The 18,577-nt window shown below is 40.4% G+C and overlaps 1 protein-coding gene across 6 annotated transcripts in view; it reads right to left on the bottom strand.

Moving 5' to 3' along the window:
- met (MET proto-oncogene, receptor tyrosine kinase) overlaps positions 1-18,577 on the bottom strand; it is a 110,318-nt gene that overhangs the window by 22,250 nt on the left and 69,491 nt on the right. For all 6 annotated transcript variants that reach the window (XM_052030343.1, XM_052030342.1, XM_052030347.1 and 3 more), the window contains 5 exons: positions 12,293-12,427; positions 9,220-9,387; positions 5,389-5,546; positions 2,961-3,072; positions 727-863 (listed from right to left, as the gene is read on the bottom strand). In XM_052030343.1, the coding sequence (XP_051886303.1) occupies positions 727-863; positions 2,961-3,072; positions 5,389-5,546; positions 9,220-9,387; positions 12,293-12,427 (710 nt within the window). The remainder of the gene's footprint in view (positions 1-726; positions 864-2,960; positions 3,073-5,388; positions 5,547-9,219; positions 9,388-12,292; positions 12,428-18,577) is intronic.

The raw sequence follows: 18,577 nt of genomic DNA, 5'->3' as shown, positions 1-18,577 counted from the left end.
TACCGAGGACTTCTTTAGCACGCCAAAGTGATTTGTAATGTCCTCAAGTGGAGGAAAGATTGAATGAAAAATATTCTGATGAGAGGTCATTGGCCTGAAATGTTCACTCTGTTTCTCCTCCTACAGATGCAGCCTGACCTGCTGTGCATTTTCAGCATTTTCTATTTTTATTTTAGATTTCCAGAATCTGCAGATTTTTTGATTTTCACATGAATGAAAAATAGTCACCTCCATTTTTTTTGGGTAGCCTGTGATAGTTCTTTGCTGGAACAGTAGATGGAGCCATTGGGTCAGCATAGAGTACTCCACTTTTGATCGGTGGTTCCAGTGGCTACATACTTGCAATCTGGCAGACCAAGTTGTTATGGAAATCTGCTGTGTTTTTTTCTCCAAAACTTCCTGGTTCTTAAATCTGCATCTTTGTTTATGCATTTATAGCTCAGCAGATCATATGAATATATTGTCAGCAAATACAACATAATGACTGCAATGAAAACAGAAATTGCTTGAATGGCAGGGAAGAGAAGGAAGCATCTTAGGAAGGAGATTCAGAGTTCATGTTTCAGGTTGATCAGGATTTTCTGATTAAATTTCAATCCCCAGCAACCACAACATTTTTCTTATACAACAATTGTGCCAATATTCAAATTAATGTAAATATAAAAAAAAGGCTTACAAGTAGGATCTTGTGCTCCAAGCATTTTTTTTAAAAAGAGGGAAACATACCTTTTGAGATCACACACTTTTCCTCCAATTAAAACTTCCCTTCTGCTTCCACTGTTCAAGTATTTTCCCGTGATTGTTAGTATGGTTCCTCCCGATTTTGAGCCATGATGGGGAGAGATGCGAGTAATAGCTGGATTCTGTTACCCCATCCCAAAGAAGAGAAAAGCTGTCAAACTTGGCATCATTTGAAGGTAAAATCTAAACATTTGTCAACCACATTTTCATGAAAAGTTTGCCTGTATCTGTGGATCAATCTTCTACATAATCAAAGACCCCACCCACCCGGGACATTCTCTCTTCTCTCCTCTTCCATCAGGTAGAAGATACAGGAGCCTGAGGGCACGTACCACCAGACTTAAGGACAGCTTCTATCCCACTGTGATAAGACTATTGAATGGTTCCCTTATACGATGAGACGGACTATGACCTCACGATCTACCTTGTTGTGACCTTGCACCTTATTGCACTGCACTTTCTCCGTAGCTGTGACACTTTACTCTGTACCGTTATTGTTTTTACCTGTACTACATCAAAGCACTCTGTACGAACTCAATGTAACTGCACTGTGTAATGAATTGACCTGTACAATCAGTATGCAAGACAAGTTTTTCACTGTACCTCGGTACAAGTGACAATAATAAACCAAAACCAATACTTCTAGAAGACACAGAACTTGAAAGCTTGGACGACCAGACTCAAGAACAGCTTCTTCCCTACTGCCAGACTTCTGAACCAATCACCTCTTTCACATCCCCTTCCCAGTGGTGCTGCCACGTTCTCAAACCCATAATTCTCTCTTCCGTTATTGTCACTTTAGTGCAAAAAGAAATGCTATCTCAATTTGCACTACTGTGCACTATTCCATTGTCAGCCAAGTGACCATTCTTCTCAAGAGGGTCTACTAGTCAGTGTTCATCTGGTTATTCGACAGTAGGCATCACATCCCTGGTCGCTATTGTCTCTGCATTTGCAGCAGGGAATCCTAGATGATTTTCCCCTCTCTAACTCAATGACGATGAAACTATTTGTTATGTCTGAGTCTCAGTCGTGGGATAGAACAATGAGTTTAGCCTGGACAGGAAGTATTGCAGATTTGGCTGTGTCCACCAGAGGCACTCGGGAGCAGTAATCCAAAGCTTTACATTTCAAATTTATTGCGAAAATGCACTGATCATTCAACATGAAAAATATTCAACTGAAAATGACTTAGGTGGATGTTGTAACAACTGCACAAAAACAAGCCACTGACAGTCCCTGGTGCAGGCACGGTAGTGTAGCAGTTAGCGTAACGCTATTACAGCGCCAGTGACCTGGGTTCAATTCTGGCCGCTGTTGGTGAGGAGTTTGTGTGTGGGTTTTTTCCAGGTTTTCCTCTGGGTGCTCCGGTTTCCTCCCACGTTCCAAAGATGTATGAGTTAGGAAGTTGTGGACATGCTACGTTGGTGCCAGAAGCGTGGCGACACTTGCGGGCCGCGCCCAGAACACTCTAAGCAAAAGGTGCATTTCACTGTGTGTTTCGATGTACATGTGACTAATAAAGATATCTTATTTTATCTTATATTCAAAGTCTGAATAGAAATATGAATCCATAGAGACTGATCTCTTGTGCCCTGTAATTCTCTATTCCTTCTTTCACAGCAGTTTAGGCCAACTTACTACATTTGCAGGATGCTGATTTGGTCAAATGACAATCAGATGTTACTGGTTTAGCGGCAGGTTCAAGAGATTTTTTAAAAATTCTATTTTACTTTGGATGGCACATTCACCAACTTCCAGCTGCACATGTGCATTTCTCTAATAGGTTTCTAATTAGTAGAGATCTCGTCTGAAGTTTGTTCATATTTTAATTGGCAATCTTAACATCAAGAGACAGATTCGTGCTCGCTAATGCGTGCACAGCTTTTGCAGTTAGTTCAACTTGCAGAGGAAAGTGACCCATACATGAAAAATAGGTTAGATGATAGCTTTGTGTGGGTTGTTTACAGTTTGATGCATAGGCAAATGGGTGACACTGTTAACAATCTCTCTTTCTTGGAATAAATTGTGTGGAAATGTTTCTTAATGCAAAGAAGTGCTATCAAGCCAAACAAATATGGGCCAATGGCCAAATGCTTAAACAAAACAGCTTGGTAAAGTTCTGCCTACAATTAACATAATTATCCAAAGCTCACATTGTTGCATTCCAAAAATGTAGGAATACTAACAAAACAAAATGAGAAAATGATATTTCTTACCACAAAAGAAAAGCCGACTGCTCGTGTTGTCAAACTTTTGTTCAATGTTAAATTAATATGGACTGGATTATAATCTTGTGTGGTATTAAATGCTTCCAATATGCAAAGAAGTCTTTAGAAAAAAAGAAATTTGTTAACTGACATTACAAAACAGAAAACAAGACTTATACTATTACCGCCATGTTATTTATATTCTGCCATGTTAAATATATAAAAGTATGATAAAGATAATAATGAAAGCAAATCAATTTATCTGAATAAAGCATTTTTCCTTTATTGAAGCTTCAGATAAAGATAATAATGAAAATAAATCAATTTATCTGAATAAAGCATTTTTCCTTTATTGAAGCTTCAGATCTAAAATCTGTATTCACACAGCCAATACTGCAGATATTAAAGGATTACAAAGAGGGAAAACATGTCACAAAAACAGAAAAAGCAGGAAGAACTCAACCAGTCAAGCAGAACCTGTGGAAAGAGAAGCCAGTTAGCATTTTAGGCCAGGGACCCTTCCCCAGAACTGGGGAAAGAGTGGAGGTGTTACAGTTTTTGGGGGGGGGGGGGTGGGGAGAATGAGGTGTAAGACAGAAAAGACTATATGGAGGTTGGTTAAGACAGATCTAATGAAAACTAGCATGAGTACTGACAATTAGGGAGGCATTTTATAGCAATGAGGTGAGAAATATTCATAAGCATGACAACGAGAAACATTGTTGGTGTGATAACATGATAATAGGACAGATAATGTCAAACTAGGGATACATAGGAGTGGAAGGGAAGAGGCTGCATCTTTTATACACTCCGCTGCCAAGATGTTCAGCCTTTATGTCAAGTCGAGTTTTTTGTCATGTGCACAAGTACAGTGAGGTACAGGTATGATGAAAAACTTGCTTGCAGCAGCATCACAGGTACATAGGTACAGATAACATACAGAATATAAATTATACATAAATTACACAAGACAGCAAAGAGAGAGAGGAAAAAAGACTGTGCAGAAACAAAATAATAGTGCAAAAAAAAAGACACAGAGACAAGTCCATGATAATGCAAGAAGTGGTCTGCAGTGTTCCATTGCTGAGGTAAGGTTAGGGATGTGCAGGTTGGTTCAAGAACCTGATAACTGTAGGAAAGTAGCTGATCCTGAACCTGGTGGTGAGGGACTTCAGGCTTCTGTACCTCCTGCCTGATGGAAGCAGCGAGGAGAGGGCGGATGGTGGGAATCCTTGATAATAGATGCCACCTTCTTGAAGCAGTGTTTCCTGTACTGGGGTGGAGGGTGGTTTGGTGGTAATGGTGCAATGGAGCAAGTGGGTCTTGGAACAGAAGACAAGCATCCAACCAATGCCAATACAGGGTATCTGAGTTTAATTTTAATGACACTAGGCTCATTCTGTCCCAAACTCAGCAGACAGACAAGGTGGTTATGTAGACAAAGAACCTGTAGATGCTGGAATCTGGAGTAACGCACACAAAATGCTGGAGGAACTCAGCAGGTCAGGCAGCATCTCTGGAGGGAAATAAACAGTTGACGTTTCGGGTCGAGACCCTTCATGGCAGAAGCCAGAATAAGAAAGTTGGGGGAGGGGGAAGGAGCACAGGCTGGCAGGTGATAGGCAAGTCCAGGTGAGAGGGGGAAGGTAGGTGGGTGGGGAAAGGAGGATGGAAGGGAGTGATGCAAGAAGCTGAGAGATGATAGGTAGAAGAAGCAAAAGGCTGAAGAAGGAGGAATCTTGTAAGAGAGGACAGTAGATCATGGAATGGTTATATAGACAGGAACAAGACATTAGGCAGCAGAAATCTATCAGTGGAAATAGGAGAGTATAGTCCCTTGCACTGGGATAGCTCAGTGGGTGGGGATCTACTGAGAAGTGTTATTTAGCCCAGGACAGGGGAATTCCATAGCTTCCTTGTCAGGCTGAGATGAGGCCCACAGACTGCTCCCAACACACACGAAAAGCTTGCACATAAAATAAAAATATAAATGTCTTAATTGGACCCTTTTGTGATTGGATCCCAACTCCCAGCAGCTTTCCCTGTGAGTTCTGGCAGCTGGTGTTGCATCTTCATATTGACACAGCTTTCATCTGCCTGTGGTGGACAAACTTGATATTCCCAATGCATAACGGCCAAAGTAGTGGTGGGTGTGAAGAGTGGTCCCAATCTGGCAAAGTTAAAATCAGGCCTGAATTTTCCATACACATATTCAGGTATAACAAACTGACCTATATAACTTTGGTAAATAGATTTTAACCCCGTATCACAACAAAGTTTTGCTGACCTTTAGAACTGTAAACTTGGAAGAAGACGTGACCAGATTCAAGGCATCATTTGTCTGGCAGTATAGGAAGGTGTCGTGTATGCCCATTGGGTTAGAACAAAAACCCCAAAACAGTCAATATTTAGCCAGAATTGCAGTTTCTTGGCATACCTGTTCCTGCTGCTTTTGTTTGCCTCCAATTTGCAGATCGCATTGCCAACATTAATGGCAGTCATTTTAGGATTTACTTTATTTTTCATTGCTTCAAAATTCCTTCCACAAATGACCAGCCTCGTTCCACCCTCCAAAGGTGCAGTTAGTGGGGAGATCTGGAGATAGTTAAAGAGAATGAAGCAAGCAGCAGCCATTCACGTCAAAAAGCAGAATAAATAAAAATACAATACAGAGAACGTCCAAAGATGTTCAATTCTTAGGAATGCTAAATAAATCCTTTTACATCTTATGTTCAGGGGACTAGAACAAGTAAATAAGAAGACTAGTCATATCAGTATTCCTTCAATGCTACACACAAGAAAACTGGCTATTTCTGAAATGGAACACGATTGCAAGAATATCTAGGTTGAACTGCACCACTCCAGAAATTTGACCGGCTACTTTCAGCCATGAATCACACTTGCACCAATAATGCAATTTCTGAGTCCGCTGTGGATGCAGATACAAAAGGTATAGGGAAAGGTTACAGCAGGAAATGAAAAGAGAGTCTTCCACTAGAGATGGAAACTGATTGTACTGGTCATGGAACAGTGACATAAAACCCAAGGGGCAGAGAGAAATGGACAACCAGTCCCAGTCATCGGAGAGATTATTGGATGAAGTAAATGATCACATCAAACAGGTAATGGGAAGGGCAGCGTTTTGGGCTCAGTCCATTTCCCTCTTCTATACACCATCTATGCCTAAGCACTCCTTCTGTGGGGTTCACCAGGAATTTCCTTACTCTTTTATTTTCTTTGCCTTATTAGCAGTCCCTTGAGATTAAGAATGACTTATTCCCAATCCAGTTTTGTATGATACGAGGTGACTGATGATACCAATGTGAGACACTGCAGAAGGGGTGGGAGCAGATTCCTTTGAACCTTTACCATAGCCTTGGAGAGGGATAGGAGCAGACATCGTGAGAATGTATCTAATGGGGGGGGGGGGTCGTTGGTGGGGGGGGGAATTAAGATGCTATTAGGCAGGAACTTGGGAGCATAAATTGGGAACAGATATTCTTAGGGAAGTGCACAATGGAAATGTGGAGGTTGTTTAGGGAGTACTTGCATGGACTTCTGGATAGGTTTGTCCCATTGAGGCAGGGTAAGGATGGTAGAGTGAAGGAACCATGGTTGACAAGAGATGTAGAATATCTTGTCAAGAAGAAGAAAGAAGGGGGCATGAGAAGGCCTTGGTGAGTAGGATCGAGGAAAGGCCCAAGGCATTCTACATGTAGGAGGATGACTAGAGTGAGGGTAGGATCGATCAGGGATAAAAGAGGAAACGTGCCTGGAGTCGGAAGAGGTAGGGGAGCTCCTTAATGAATACTTTGCTTCAGCATTCACCAGTGAGAGAGAACAATGTTTGCAAGGATGGTGGACAACAGGCTCATACGCTAGGGCATGTTGACGTAAGGAAAGAGGATGTGCTGGAACTTTTGAAAAATATTAGGATTGATAAGTCACCAGGGCTCAACGGGATATATCCAAGGTTATTATGGGAAGCAAGGGAAGAGATTGCTGCGCCTTTGGTGATGATCTCTGCATCCTCACTGGCCACAGGAGTAGTGCCAGTTGATTGGAGGGTGGCAAATGTTGTTCCTTTGTTCAAGAAAAGGGAGTAGGGATAACCCTGGGAATTACAGACCAGTGAGTCTTACTTCAGTGGTGGGCAAATTACTGGAGAAGATTAGAGACAGGATTTATAGGCATTTAGAGAAGCATAGGCTGATTACGGACAGTCAGTATGGCTTTGTGAGGGGCAGGTCGTGCCTCACGAGCCTGATTGAATTCTTTGAGGATGTGACAAAGCACATTGATGAAGGTAGAGCAGTGGATGTGGTGTACATGGATTTTAGTGAGGCATTTGATAAAGTTCCTCATGGAAGGCTCGTTCAGAAAGTCAGGAGGCATGAGATCCAAGGAAACTTGGCTGTGTGGACTCAGAATTGGCTCGCCCTTAGAAGACAGAGGATGGTGGTAGATGGAGCGTTTTCTGACTGGAGGTTGGTGACCAGTGGTGTTCCGCAGGGATCTGTTCTGGGACCCCTGCTCTTTGGGATTTTTATAGATGTCTTTGATGAGGATGTGGAAGGGTGGATTAGTAAGTTTGCTGATGACACAAGGGTTGGTGGTGTTGTGGATAGTGTAGAAGGTTGCTGTAGATTACAACAGCATATTGATAGAATGCAGAGCTGGGCTGAGAAGTGGCAGATGGAGTTCAACCCGGAAAAGTGTGAAGTGATACACTTCGGGAGATTGAATTTGAAGGCAGAATACAAGGTTAATGGCAGGACTCTTAGCAGGGTTGGAGGAACAGAGGGATCTTGGGCTTCACGTCCATAGATCCCTAAAGGTTGCCGCGCAGGTCAATAGGGTTGTTAAGGCGGCATATGGCGTGTTGGCCTTCATTGGTTGGGGTATTGAGTTCAAGAGCCACAAGGTGATGTTGCAGCTCTGTTGCTATCTGATGATGAGTGGATGAGTTGGCAAAGTTTCTTAGGGTGACGGGAGATAATTGAGTGGGGTTGGTGAAGATCAGTGGTAGATGAAGCGTCCTCTCTGTTGGAGTTTCCATTTATGCTGACCTTTGGGAAAAGATCTATTGGTGGCTTTTTAAAGGGAAATGGGGACAAAATGAAAAGCATAAGTAGAAGAACACGGGAAGTGGAACTGAGTGGGAGTCAGAAGGCTTCACATGCATGTACCTAAACACATTGCAATTTGATACAAAACGAAAAGCTTCCAACTTTAAAAGAGTAACATAAACCTTTAAAGAATAATTTATAATGCACTTTTTTAAAAAATCAAAACTAAAACAGGAAGGAAATTGGAGCATTTATTCTGTGCTTTTAGACATAAAAGGGATGAGGATAAATAAAATTTATTTACCACTGTAAATCTAAGCAATAGACTTTGTCCTAAAAATTATTTCATGCTGGGAATGGAGAGTTGAAATAGCATAGCAGAGGAGGCTTGTGGTAGGTCTGTCTGAGGCCTCCTGGTAGAGAAATTACACCACCCACAAAGCCCGATGTGTTGTTGACAGAGAACACTTGGGATTTTGCCCGCTGGCATTTCTACTGTGAATTCTGCCACTCAGGAAGGCTGAGAATTGTGGGTGGGTTGAGAGAGTACAGGGATGGGAGGGTAGGTGGGTGAGGGGTAGGGGGAAGCCTATGGTGGACCAGGTCAACAGATGGAGGGATAGTGAGTATCAGTGGAAGGGGCAAAGGGGGCTGGAGCAGCATGCAGAGATAAGGCAGTAGTATCAGACATGTGATCGAGTAGGGTTAGGTTTGGTGACATGATTGTGTGGTGACGAATAGTGGTGTTTCGACATCTTGAGTGGAGATCCTTGGGATACCTTCAGTCAGAAAGGGAGACTGGCAAACACCAAGAAAGATTGTTAAAGGATGCAAGATAATGAATGCCTTCTAGGTGTATATCTAAAGTGTCTGAGGGTGCTGTCTTGGCAAAAGAACATGCAAGACATTTGAGTAGGTATGTGTGCTTCATATGTATGGAGGAGGCAGGGTGAATGGATAGGAGTGTTCCACACATGTGCAGAAGGGGTAGTGCTTTGGATCCAGTTCTGTTTACTTAGTGCTCAAAAATGTTGCACTATGCAAAAGAAATTCAAGCCTGGATTTTTAGTCATGCTATTTGTTGGCAAAATTTTGAAGAAATTCACACAATGTATTTTTATAAAAGTACTTAAAAATTTCCAATTAGTATTACCCAAATGAAAACAATTGATTCTACATTTCACATCAGAGTCTCTTACCTCACTGATAACAGGGGGGCAGATATTCCACACATGAGTCACACATTCCTGCATTCTGGAACACCTACCACTGCACCAGACACAGCCCATGAAGGAAGGAGCTGTTAAGCACTTACTGCATGACAAGAAATAGCCACACCTTGCAGCTGTTAAAGGTAATTTGCTTATCTGGTGAAAAAAAAGCAAGATTTTTATGGTGCAATTAACTGCAATACAAACAGGAATTTATTACATCAATATAAAAGCCTCCCCACTCCATTAAAAAGGAGGTAAGTAAGCTATTAATCCATTCTACATTAAAAAGTGACTGATCATAACATTCCAAATATATTGTGTGCTGTCAGGGTCAAATTAAGCACACTAGGCCCAAGTGATGCTATCTAATAATCCAAGTGTACTCATATTTTCTATTACTTTCTTGCAACAAAGATGGCATTCAGCCCATTGAGTCAGTGCCAGCTTTCCCAACAGTCCCTTCCCCTGCAAATAAAAGTAAAAAAAATGCAGATGATGGAAATCAGAAATAAAAGCAGAAAGTGCAAGAAGCACACAGTCTTGGGCCGGAAACATTAAATGTTTCACTTTGCTTCACCTGCTGGATGTTTCGGGCATTTTCTATTTGCGCCCCTTTCTTCCACATAGAATGGTACAGCACAGGAACAGGCCCTTCGGCCCACAATGTCTGTTTCGAACATGATGCCAAATTAAACTAATTTTCTTCTGCCTGTACATGAGTCATTTCCCTCCATTCCTTACATAATACCACTGCTTCCACCATTTCCCCCCAGCAACCCATTCCAGGCACCCACCATTCTCTGTTTAAAAACCTTGTCCCGCACATCTCCTTTAAAATTTCTCCCTCTCATCTTAAATACATGACCTCCAGTACCTGACATTTCTACCCTGGGAGAAAGATTCTGACTGCCTACTCTATCTATGCCTCTCATAATCTTATAAACTTCTATCAGGTCTCCCGTCAGCCTCCGACGCTCTGGAGGAAACAAACAAGTTTGTCCAACCTCGCCTTATAGCTCATACCCTCCAATCCAGGCAGCATCCTAGTACACCTCTTCTGCACCCTTTCCAAAGCCTCCACATCCTTCCAGTAAATGGGGTAACCAGAATTGTGCACAATACTCTAAGTGCAGCCAAACCAAAGTTTTACATAGCCGCAATATGGCTTCCTGACTATTATACTTAATGCCCCGACCAATGAAGACAAGCATGCCATTTACCTTCCTTACTGCCCTATCTACTTGTGTAACCACTTTCACTGAGCTATGGACTTGGACCCCCGAGGTCCCTCTGTACATCAATGTGCACATGTAACCTATTTTCTCTCACATGCCTTTCAACTCTTGTAGGTGTAATTTGGAGCAGCCAATTAACCTACCATGTCTTTTAGACGTGGGAGGAAACCCATTTGTTCACAGGGAAAATGTGCAAACTCCACGCAGACAGCACATGAGATCAGGAGTGGACCCACGTTGCTGGAGCTGTTAGGCAGATACTTTAGAGGCCAGCTCAGCACACAGGCCAAGAAACAGCTGGAATGGACATATCAGAACTCGTTTTACATCAAATTTGTAACAAAGCACTCAAAAATGTTCTACTAAGTAAAAGAAATTCAAACTTTCTGCTGGAGGAACTCAGCAGGTCGAGCAGCATCTGTGAGGAGGAAGGAACTGTCGACGTTTCAGGTCGAAACCCTGCATCAGTCGACAATTCCTTTCCCCACAGATGCTGCTCGACCCGCTGAGTTCCTCCAGCAGATTGTTGCTCCAGCTTCCAGCATCTGCGGTCTCTTGTGTCTTGAAATCCAAGTCTTCAATTTTTAACTGAACTATCTGTTGGTAAAATTTCTTTGCTCATCCTTCAACTCAGAAAGTGTGTACACTGAAAATTGCTATTAATGATGTGGTGACATTAACAGGGCACCTGGGACCCTTGTAAGGAATGGGACCAACAGGTTAACTGACTAGTCAATGAGACTGGCCAGATGGAGAAAGAGACTTAAGAATTACAGAGAAAGAGGATGAATTTGAGTCCAAATTAGCAATGAAAGAGAAATAAACAGAGGGACAGAGTGAATTACAAAAGGGAGAAATAAGAAACTGAAGAGAAAATAGGAAAACATTTCATTTAAAATTTTTAAATCTTTAAAAATCCATTTACATTCCAAAGGTAATTCTGCATGGTTTCAGCTGTTCTCCATGTAGGCTTGGAAGGCTGAGAGGTGTGGGAGGAATCCAATTTCAGTAGTAAATGGATCTTCACATTGTTACCCTTAATTTCTGTGGCCAAATGAACAAGTTCATAAAATGCACAGGGAAATTGGTGGTCAGCTGCTGTTCTTGCAAGATTACTGATGGAACTATCAAGCTGCAATTTATGGCAACATATAATTCACAGCGTATATTTTACTACAAATTGCTGGTTTGTTTACACATAAATTTCGCATTAACTTCTCAACAAATGATGGGTCATGGTAAGAACATGTTTGCCTTCTGGAGAGATCAACAAGTATTGCTGAAAAGCAAAAGTTGGCAAATGCTGGAAATCTGAAATGAAACTAGTTAATAGTGGAAATACACAGCAAGTCAGCCAGCATCTCTGACATGTGAGGTCAAAAACCTTTCATCAGGAAAAGATAAGTTGCAGCGAGGGGGAGTGGGTATTAAGAGAGAACAAAAAGAATGTGTGTGATAGGGTGATCTGGATGACACAGGAGATGTTAATGCTGATTAAGAGAGGCTGGCAAAGGCTTGTTTATTGCAGACAATCTGTCTGGAAGAAATATAAATAGAGGACCTCCATCTCTCCTCCTCCTTTGCAACTTAAAACATGCTGGCTTTCTAAGTTTTTTCCCTAGTTCTGATCTGAAATATTCCAACTCTCTTTCTCTCCAGATACTACCCATTTCCAGAACTTTTGGTCTTTCTTAAGTATTCCTGATAAATCAGATTAACCACTGGTCGTGTCAACTGTATTATTAAAGCAAATATTTGAAGGCAGCAAGTAAAATGCTTAAGGAACTATTCTTATGAAGATATCTACAACCAACAAAATTTACCTTCGTCCCTGTAACGATGATTAGATAACCATTTTCAGATCCAGATTGCTCAACCAATACTTCAGGAGACACTGAATTAGAATCCAGCTGGAAATTGAAGTGAGGTGTTGATCGCTCAGTTCGTGAAATCACCACCTGCAAAAATGATATTTGAAGAAATTTTCAGATATTCTTTCATTTGTTCAGTGTTGTGTCACAAAACGCCATTAAGACTAAAAGGCAAATTCATCGCAGCAATAAAGTTTCTCCACAAGAGATTCTAAATTTGCTGTGGGTTAAATAGGAGTTTAAGTGGATTTCTAATTTCAGAATCCCAGCTCTGAACCTTGGTTAAATATAATAAATTTCCTGTGGCCTATTGAAGTGAAATTATCCATCGGTATATTTGTCGTCACTCCAGTGAATCAGGATTTCTTTTGGGAATTTGGTTTGGATGCTATGAAAATACAAAGGAAAACTCAAAATGTTTCCTGCTGACCACAGCGACAGGAAATTCAAAGGCCCGTGGCTGCTTGAAGTGCTGGATTACCTTGGAATTTGTGGCAGGAACCAGGGTCAGGCTGTATGGAAGCCAACAGCTCACACACAAAGATCTGGGGTACCTTTCAAAGTGATTTTAGTTGGAGGAGGTTCTGTTAGAATAAAAGATTCTCCAAGGCTGTGGTTAAAATAAAGTTTGTAATCAGGCAGTGAAGAGGGTCAATCATTTGAGTCTCCCTGGCTTGATGACACTGCCAATGAGTACAGATGTAGAACATTGAATAGAAGAATGTTCAATTTCCCCTACATGGAAGGAAGGTCATGGTGTACCAGGCAGATAGAAACAGGCCTGAAACAGGAACCATGGAGAAATCACAAATGCTCTTCAATGGGGATCATAATTGTGAACTTTTGTACCAATTTCAAAATTCCATGAGGCTCGCCGCAAGCATACACTGTTTCCCACCATTCAATGACAACTAATTAAAGTAGCGTCAACCAAACACAGTCTTTTGTGCGACACAGAGTCACATGGAGGCACAGCACAGAAACAGAACCTTTGGGCCATCGCGTCCATGTTGACCTTTATGCCCATCTACACTAATCCCATTTGCCCGCATTAGGTCTGTATCCTTCTATGCCTGGCCTATTCAAGTGCCTGTCTAAATGTGTCTTAAATGTAGTGATTGTACCTGATTCTGCCACCTTTTCTGGCTGTGAGTTCTAGATATCAAAAACTCTGTAAAATATCTTCCCCTCAAATCCCCTCCCTCCCTCTGAATTGACTCACAACCACATCACATTTACTCTACAGAAGAATAGAGTCATAGTCATTGAGCCATGGAGCTATACAGCACAAAAACAGACCCCTTGGCCCAACTTGTTCATGCCGATCAAGGTGTCTTCATGAGCTAGTCCCATTTGCCTGCATTTGGCCCGTATCCCTCTAAACCTTTCCTATCTATGTACCCATCCAAATCCATTTTAAATGTAATTGTGCCCACAAAATCCTAATACAGGGAAGTAAAGCAGCTCCACATGCACAGTGATGGCAAACATTTCCACAATATCCAGGGTCTTTCCTCACAGTTGAAAACGAAGATGAAACCCATTTCTAAGTCCTTCCATTAATTTGCCTTTGCATCTATCCCGCTTGACACTGGAGTGATGGTGCAATCAGAAGCCAAAGCCTTTCATTGACTCTGCAGCAAGCAATTTGTCTGGCACCCTTTCACAGCACCAAGAGTTGGCACAGATGTTGCAAATGATGGGAATATATTTGAGGATATGAATTGATCGTGGTTCTGTATTATAGTAGCAATATCCAGAGACCCAGACTCAAATCGCTGAAGAAATGAGTTTAAATTCCATCTTAACAGATGGGGAATTTAAATTCAACTCAACTAGTTACATTCTCAAAAAATAAATTGTCAAGTACAATCTCCCCTTTTGTAAATCCATGCTGATCACTACTTGCACAGTTTGGCTACAACATCTGAGGTGGTGACTATGGCAGAAAGAGCTGCAGTGATAAGCCAGGAGACACTCAAGATGATGACAGCATTATACCTCACCTAAGCAAAATAAAACATGAATGTATTTGATTCCAAATTGTCTTTGACAGCTTTTCAGCACTAGTCCAAATTGAAGGCAAATAAGAAAAACAAGAAATATAGCGGCCATTTTTCTTTTTAAAAGGGTATGTGAAACAGATTACAAGCAAAGGTAATGGAACAAGAAAGCTTAATGGATTCCATGATGATATTAAACAGATTTGTGTCAATGATTGTGATTCAGGGTTACAGAAACATATGTCCAACCTGGAAGGTGGCCTAAGAGTCTTCTGTTTGAAACTGCATTACTAGATCTCAGTTTCCATCTCGTTGGAATGTCCCTGCCATTTTACCCCCACCATAGAGTAGAGATTGAAGATTTAGTCACACTTAATTGCTGGTCAGACCTTTTAATTCTCATCACAGATTATCTATTAGGAACATCTAATAAATCAAATCAGCAAAATTGGCTTTGAGCATAGATTGCTGTTTCAAATTTATTACGAAATTGGGGCTTTTACGTAACCTAGCAAACCAGTGCACCATAGTCATCACTCCTGGTAAATTGGTCACCTCATCATTTTATAATTTAACTGCATTCTGTGAATTTAATATCAATCTTTCTTAAGTATATAACTGATTGGTGTTTTAAGTCTATGCCTAGAAAGCCATCCTTTATCAGCAGTGCTAAATGTACTATTTAGTGGTGATATCATGTTGGACTCTGCTTCTGAGATTAATTTCACTTACTCCAATGCACTGACATGACTATACATTGCATTTAGCATTACCAACAAGGCATCTGATTCTAGACATAAATCTCTTAAATTTATAACCGAACACATTAAATTAATTATTTTTCATTTTTATTTTACTTAAAAACCACTTGCAAATGTCTCTTCAAAAATATGCAACTGTCAGACTACCACATGCCTTTCTTTATAGACATAAAGCATATGATTTCTGAACCATTGCTTACATTAGGTGATAATTTTTTCCATCAGTACATCAAGATTTTGATGCCCAGAGTATCATAAGGAGGAAACAGCGATCATTCATCTGGAACCATTGAGCTATAAAAATGCAAGGCACAGAGGGAAACCATTTAGCTGTCCAATAGATCACAAATCTTGGTGTCTGCGCTGTCTCTTTGCAAAGGCTAAAATTAATCCCACTGCCTTGCTCTCTCCCCATAGCCCAGTACCTTCATCTGTTTCAATTATTTTGCAAATTTTCCCTTAAAAGATGCAGGGTCTCAGTCTTAACTACTCCCTGCTTCATGTTCCACCATTTCCCATAACCTCCTTCCTCACTCTCCCTGATAATTCAAAATTGATGATCTCTCATCGCTGCTTTTTCAACCAGAGAAAGTAATCTTCCCTTACTCACTTATCGTAATTCTAAAAGACTCCGCTATATCTTATACTATTCTCTGCTCTGGTACAAATAATCCTAGTTTTGTCTATATAGCTTCTTATCCATAATCGTCTCAACAAATTCATGGTTTTAAATCCCTTCTCTAACAGGACAACTCAATTAATACACAATATTTAATGATCTAAATATTTTAGTTCCACTAGTATCTTCTTTATAAAATCCAACATGAGAATGTTTTTCTCAGTGAACTTCCCTGCAATCCTTCTTTCGATGAATTTTGTACTTGCACTTCTAGGTGTCTATCTTCCACCTCACACACAAAACACACCTTTCTGGTGATTAAAAGCTTGGATGCAATCCCTGTCTTTTCTCTCAAGGTTGATTACTTCACATCTGTTTGCATTAAATTGGATTGTCATCTATCTGCCCAATCCAACATCTGCCCTTATCTTCTGTAGTTCTCAATATTATTTGTGGACTACCCTCTGAGCCACCACCAACCATGCCCCATCCCAATCCCCCCAACTTGTGCAGTCAGAAAATTTCATGCATATGATGACAGTCCACATCATATCAAATGAGAACACGAAAGCATATTCAGCAGCAATCCTTTGGGGACACCACTTCTAGCCTTTCACAAGAGTGGACAATATCTATTATCTATGGGCCGAGGGGCCTGCTCCTGTGCTGTACTGTTCTAACCAAAACCATTTGGTTCTTGGCTATTTATCCATTCTTTTCCCTCTTTTATAATGTGCCTGAATGTTTGCAAAAATCATAGAATCATCCTGGAAGATATTTTAATGTACGTTCTGAAATTTTTTTGCTTGCCTTTTACCTACACGGTTATGCATTTCAAAATGCTCATTAATTTTATCATGAATTATGGATTACTGGAATTAGTGTTGATAAAAAAAATCAGAATCAACATTAATCACACAAAGAAACATCTGTAGAATTATCCTCTAGAAAATAAATATTACACAGAAAAATAAAACTTTCAGAAAAAAACCAGAAATTGCAGCTGTGTAAACTTATTGAGCTAAGAACTTCTCATTACAGCAAGAAACAGCTCCCAACTTGTGATGGGCAGTAAAGATTAAAGGCCTTTGACTTGAAACATTAACTCTGTTTCTCTTTCCATTGATGCTACCTCACCTGTTGAGTACTTCCAGCATTTTCTATTTTGGTACAGACTGATAAATTGGGCCTCAATGATTTCTCGGACACACCTTTTCACAGAAGCTAACAACCCAGGCCTACATAAGGATATAACAGCAAAAACAGAGTACAGGTGGCACATCTGGGCATCAAAATATCAGGGGATCAGAGTCCTGATGGCCAATCAGGTGGTGAATTACATGCCCACAATCAGAATAAGGAATGGGAAACATTAATATTCAGCACTGCAACATGAGAAGAAGTTGATCAAGACTGGCTATCTGAAGGACTTTCATCGAAGTGTCAGTCATTTTTTTTTATAAATTGAGCTCTCCATCACATAAATCTTCTTTCTTTCCAATAGTATGTTTATAAGATTCTGCAATCCTTTAACAGATGAATGCACATATCTAATATATAAAATTAGCTTGTAAAATTGGACCTTAACTGATGATTCATTTTTAATGTACTAATGAAGTATGATTGGTATGCTAGAATGTCTGGATGGAGGTTCATTAACTTAATTTTAGGTAAAGCATGTAAAAACCGAGTCTTTGTAACACTTTTGTTCCTTGCAGGAATTTGACCTTGCAATTTACAAGACAGACAGCTTGCATCCTTACCTAGATAATATTATTAGCATGGCATGCCATTTTTATTTTAGATATCATACATCTACCTGTGTAACAAATCACTTCAGCTGCTTCTAAACCAACCAATTATCAATTCACAGATCCCCAACTCAGCTGATAAGCACTGTGTACAAATGTTCCTCAGATAGTTAGTCTGGGATGAACAGGCACTCTTGAATCAATTGACTGGATCAACTTCTACTGGAGCTGTGCTGACTGTTCATACCTCCCAGTCCTTACCCTCATTGTCCACATCTGATATTTTGACTTTGAGATCTGCCATCTTTACCCCAGTGTTCATTGTTATCTTCAATTGTAGACTTTGGTTATTAGCTACTGTGAAAAGTTGTGACTTTGATAAATCCATGAAGCCTCACTTTATCAATTTATACTGAATGTCCTCCTCAAACTGGGAACTGTTGCTTGCTGTAACACATATCCACATAATTCAAGGTTTTTCTCATTAAATTTCCATTCTTCTGATCTTTTTCTCTGAAAATTTTTATCTCTCCCTTTAATCATTTATTTCCCAGAGGATAACTTGACAAGCATTTCCTTGTGTGATTGATCTTGATTCTGTTTTCCTAGGTTTCTATGTTTTATCGACATTACAATTCCAGGAGTTCATGATTCTAGACAAAATTAAGGAGCATTTTGGAATGCATGACCATGTAAATAAAAGTCAAACAAATATTGTGAAAGAGGGAAAAAGATCAGTATGGGTAAGTAGCCAGGGACCAAAGAGTTATGGTTAATGGATAGTGCCCAGTCTTCTGAAAGGCTGGAAGTCATCTGCTCAAAGGATTGGTGCTTTTGTGTTGTCTCTTGATATGATGTGGACTGTCAGGCAAAATGTCTTTGCCCGAAGTGTTAACTTTATTTCTTTCTCCACAGCTGCTGCCTGTCCTGCTAGGTATTTCCAGCATTTTCTGCTTTTATTTCCTATTTAAAGCATCTACAATTTATTCAGTGCCGTTCTACAGTGAAAGCACTATAGAAATTCAATTTGCTACCGCGTCTCTGTTAGATTTGTTATCTCATTGAAATGTGATGCTATAGTACTTTGCCACTAATTACCCACT

Source organism: Pristis pectinata, chromosome 15, assembly GCF_009764475.1.
Source record: "Pristis pectinata isolate sPriPec2 chromosome 15, sPriPec2.1.pri, whole genome shotgun sequence".
NCBI lineage: Eukaryota > Metazoa > Chordata > Chondrichthyes > Rhinopristiformes > Pristidae > Pristis > Pristis pectinata.
Note: the sequence above shows the minus strand (reverse complement) of the source record. Positions and strands in the feature narration are given on the sequence as shown.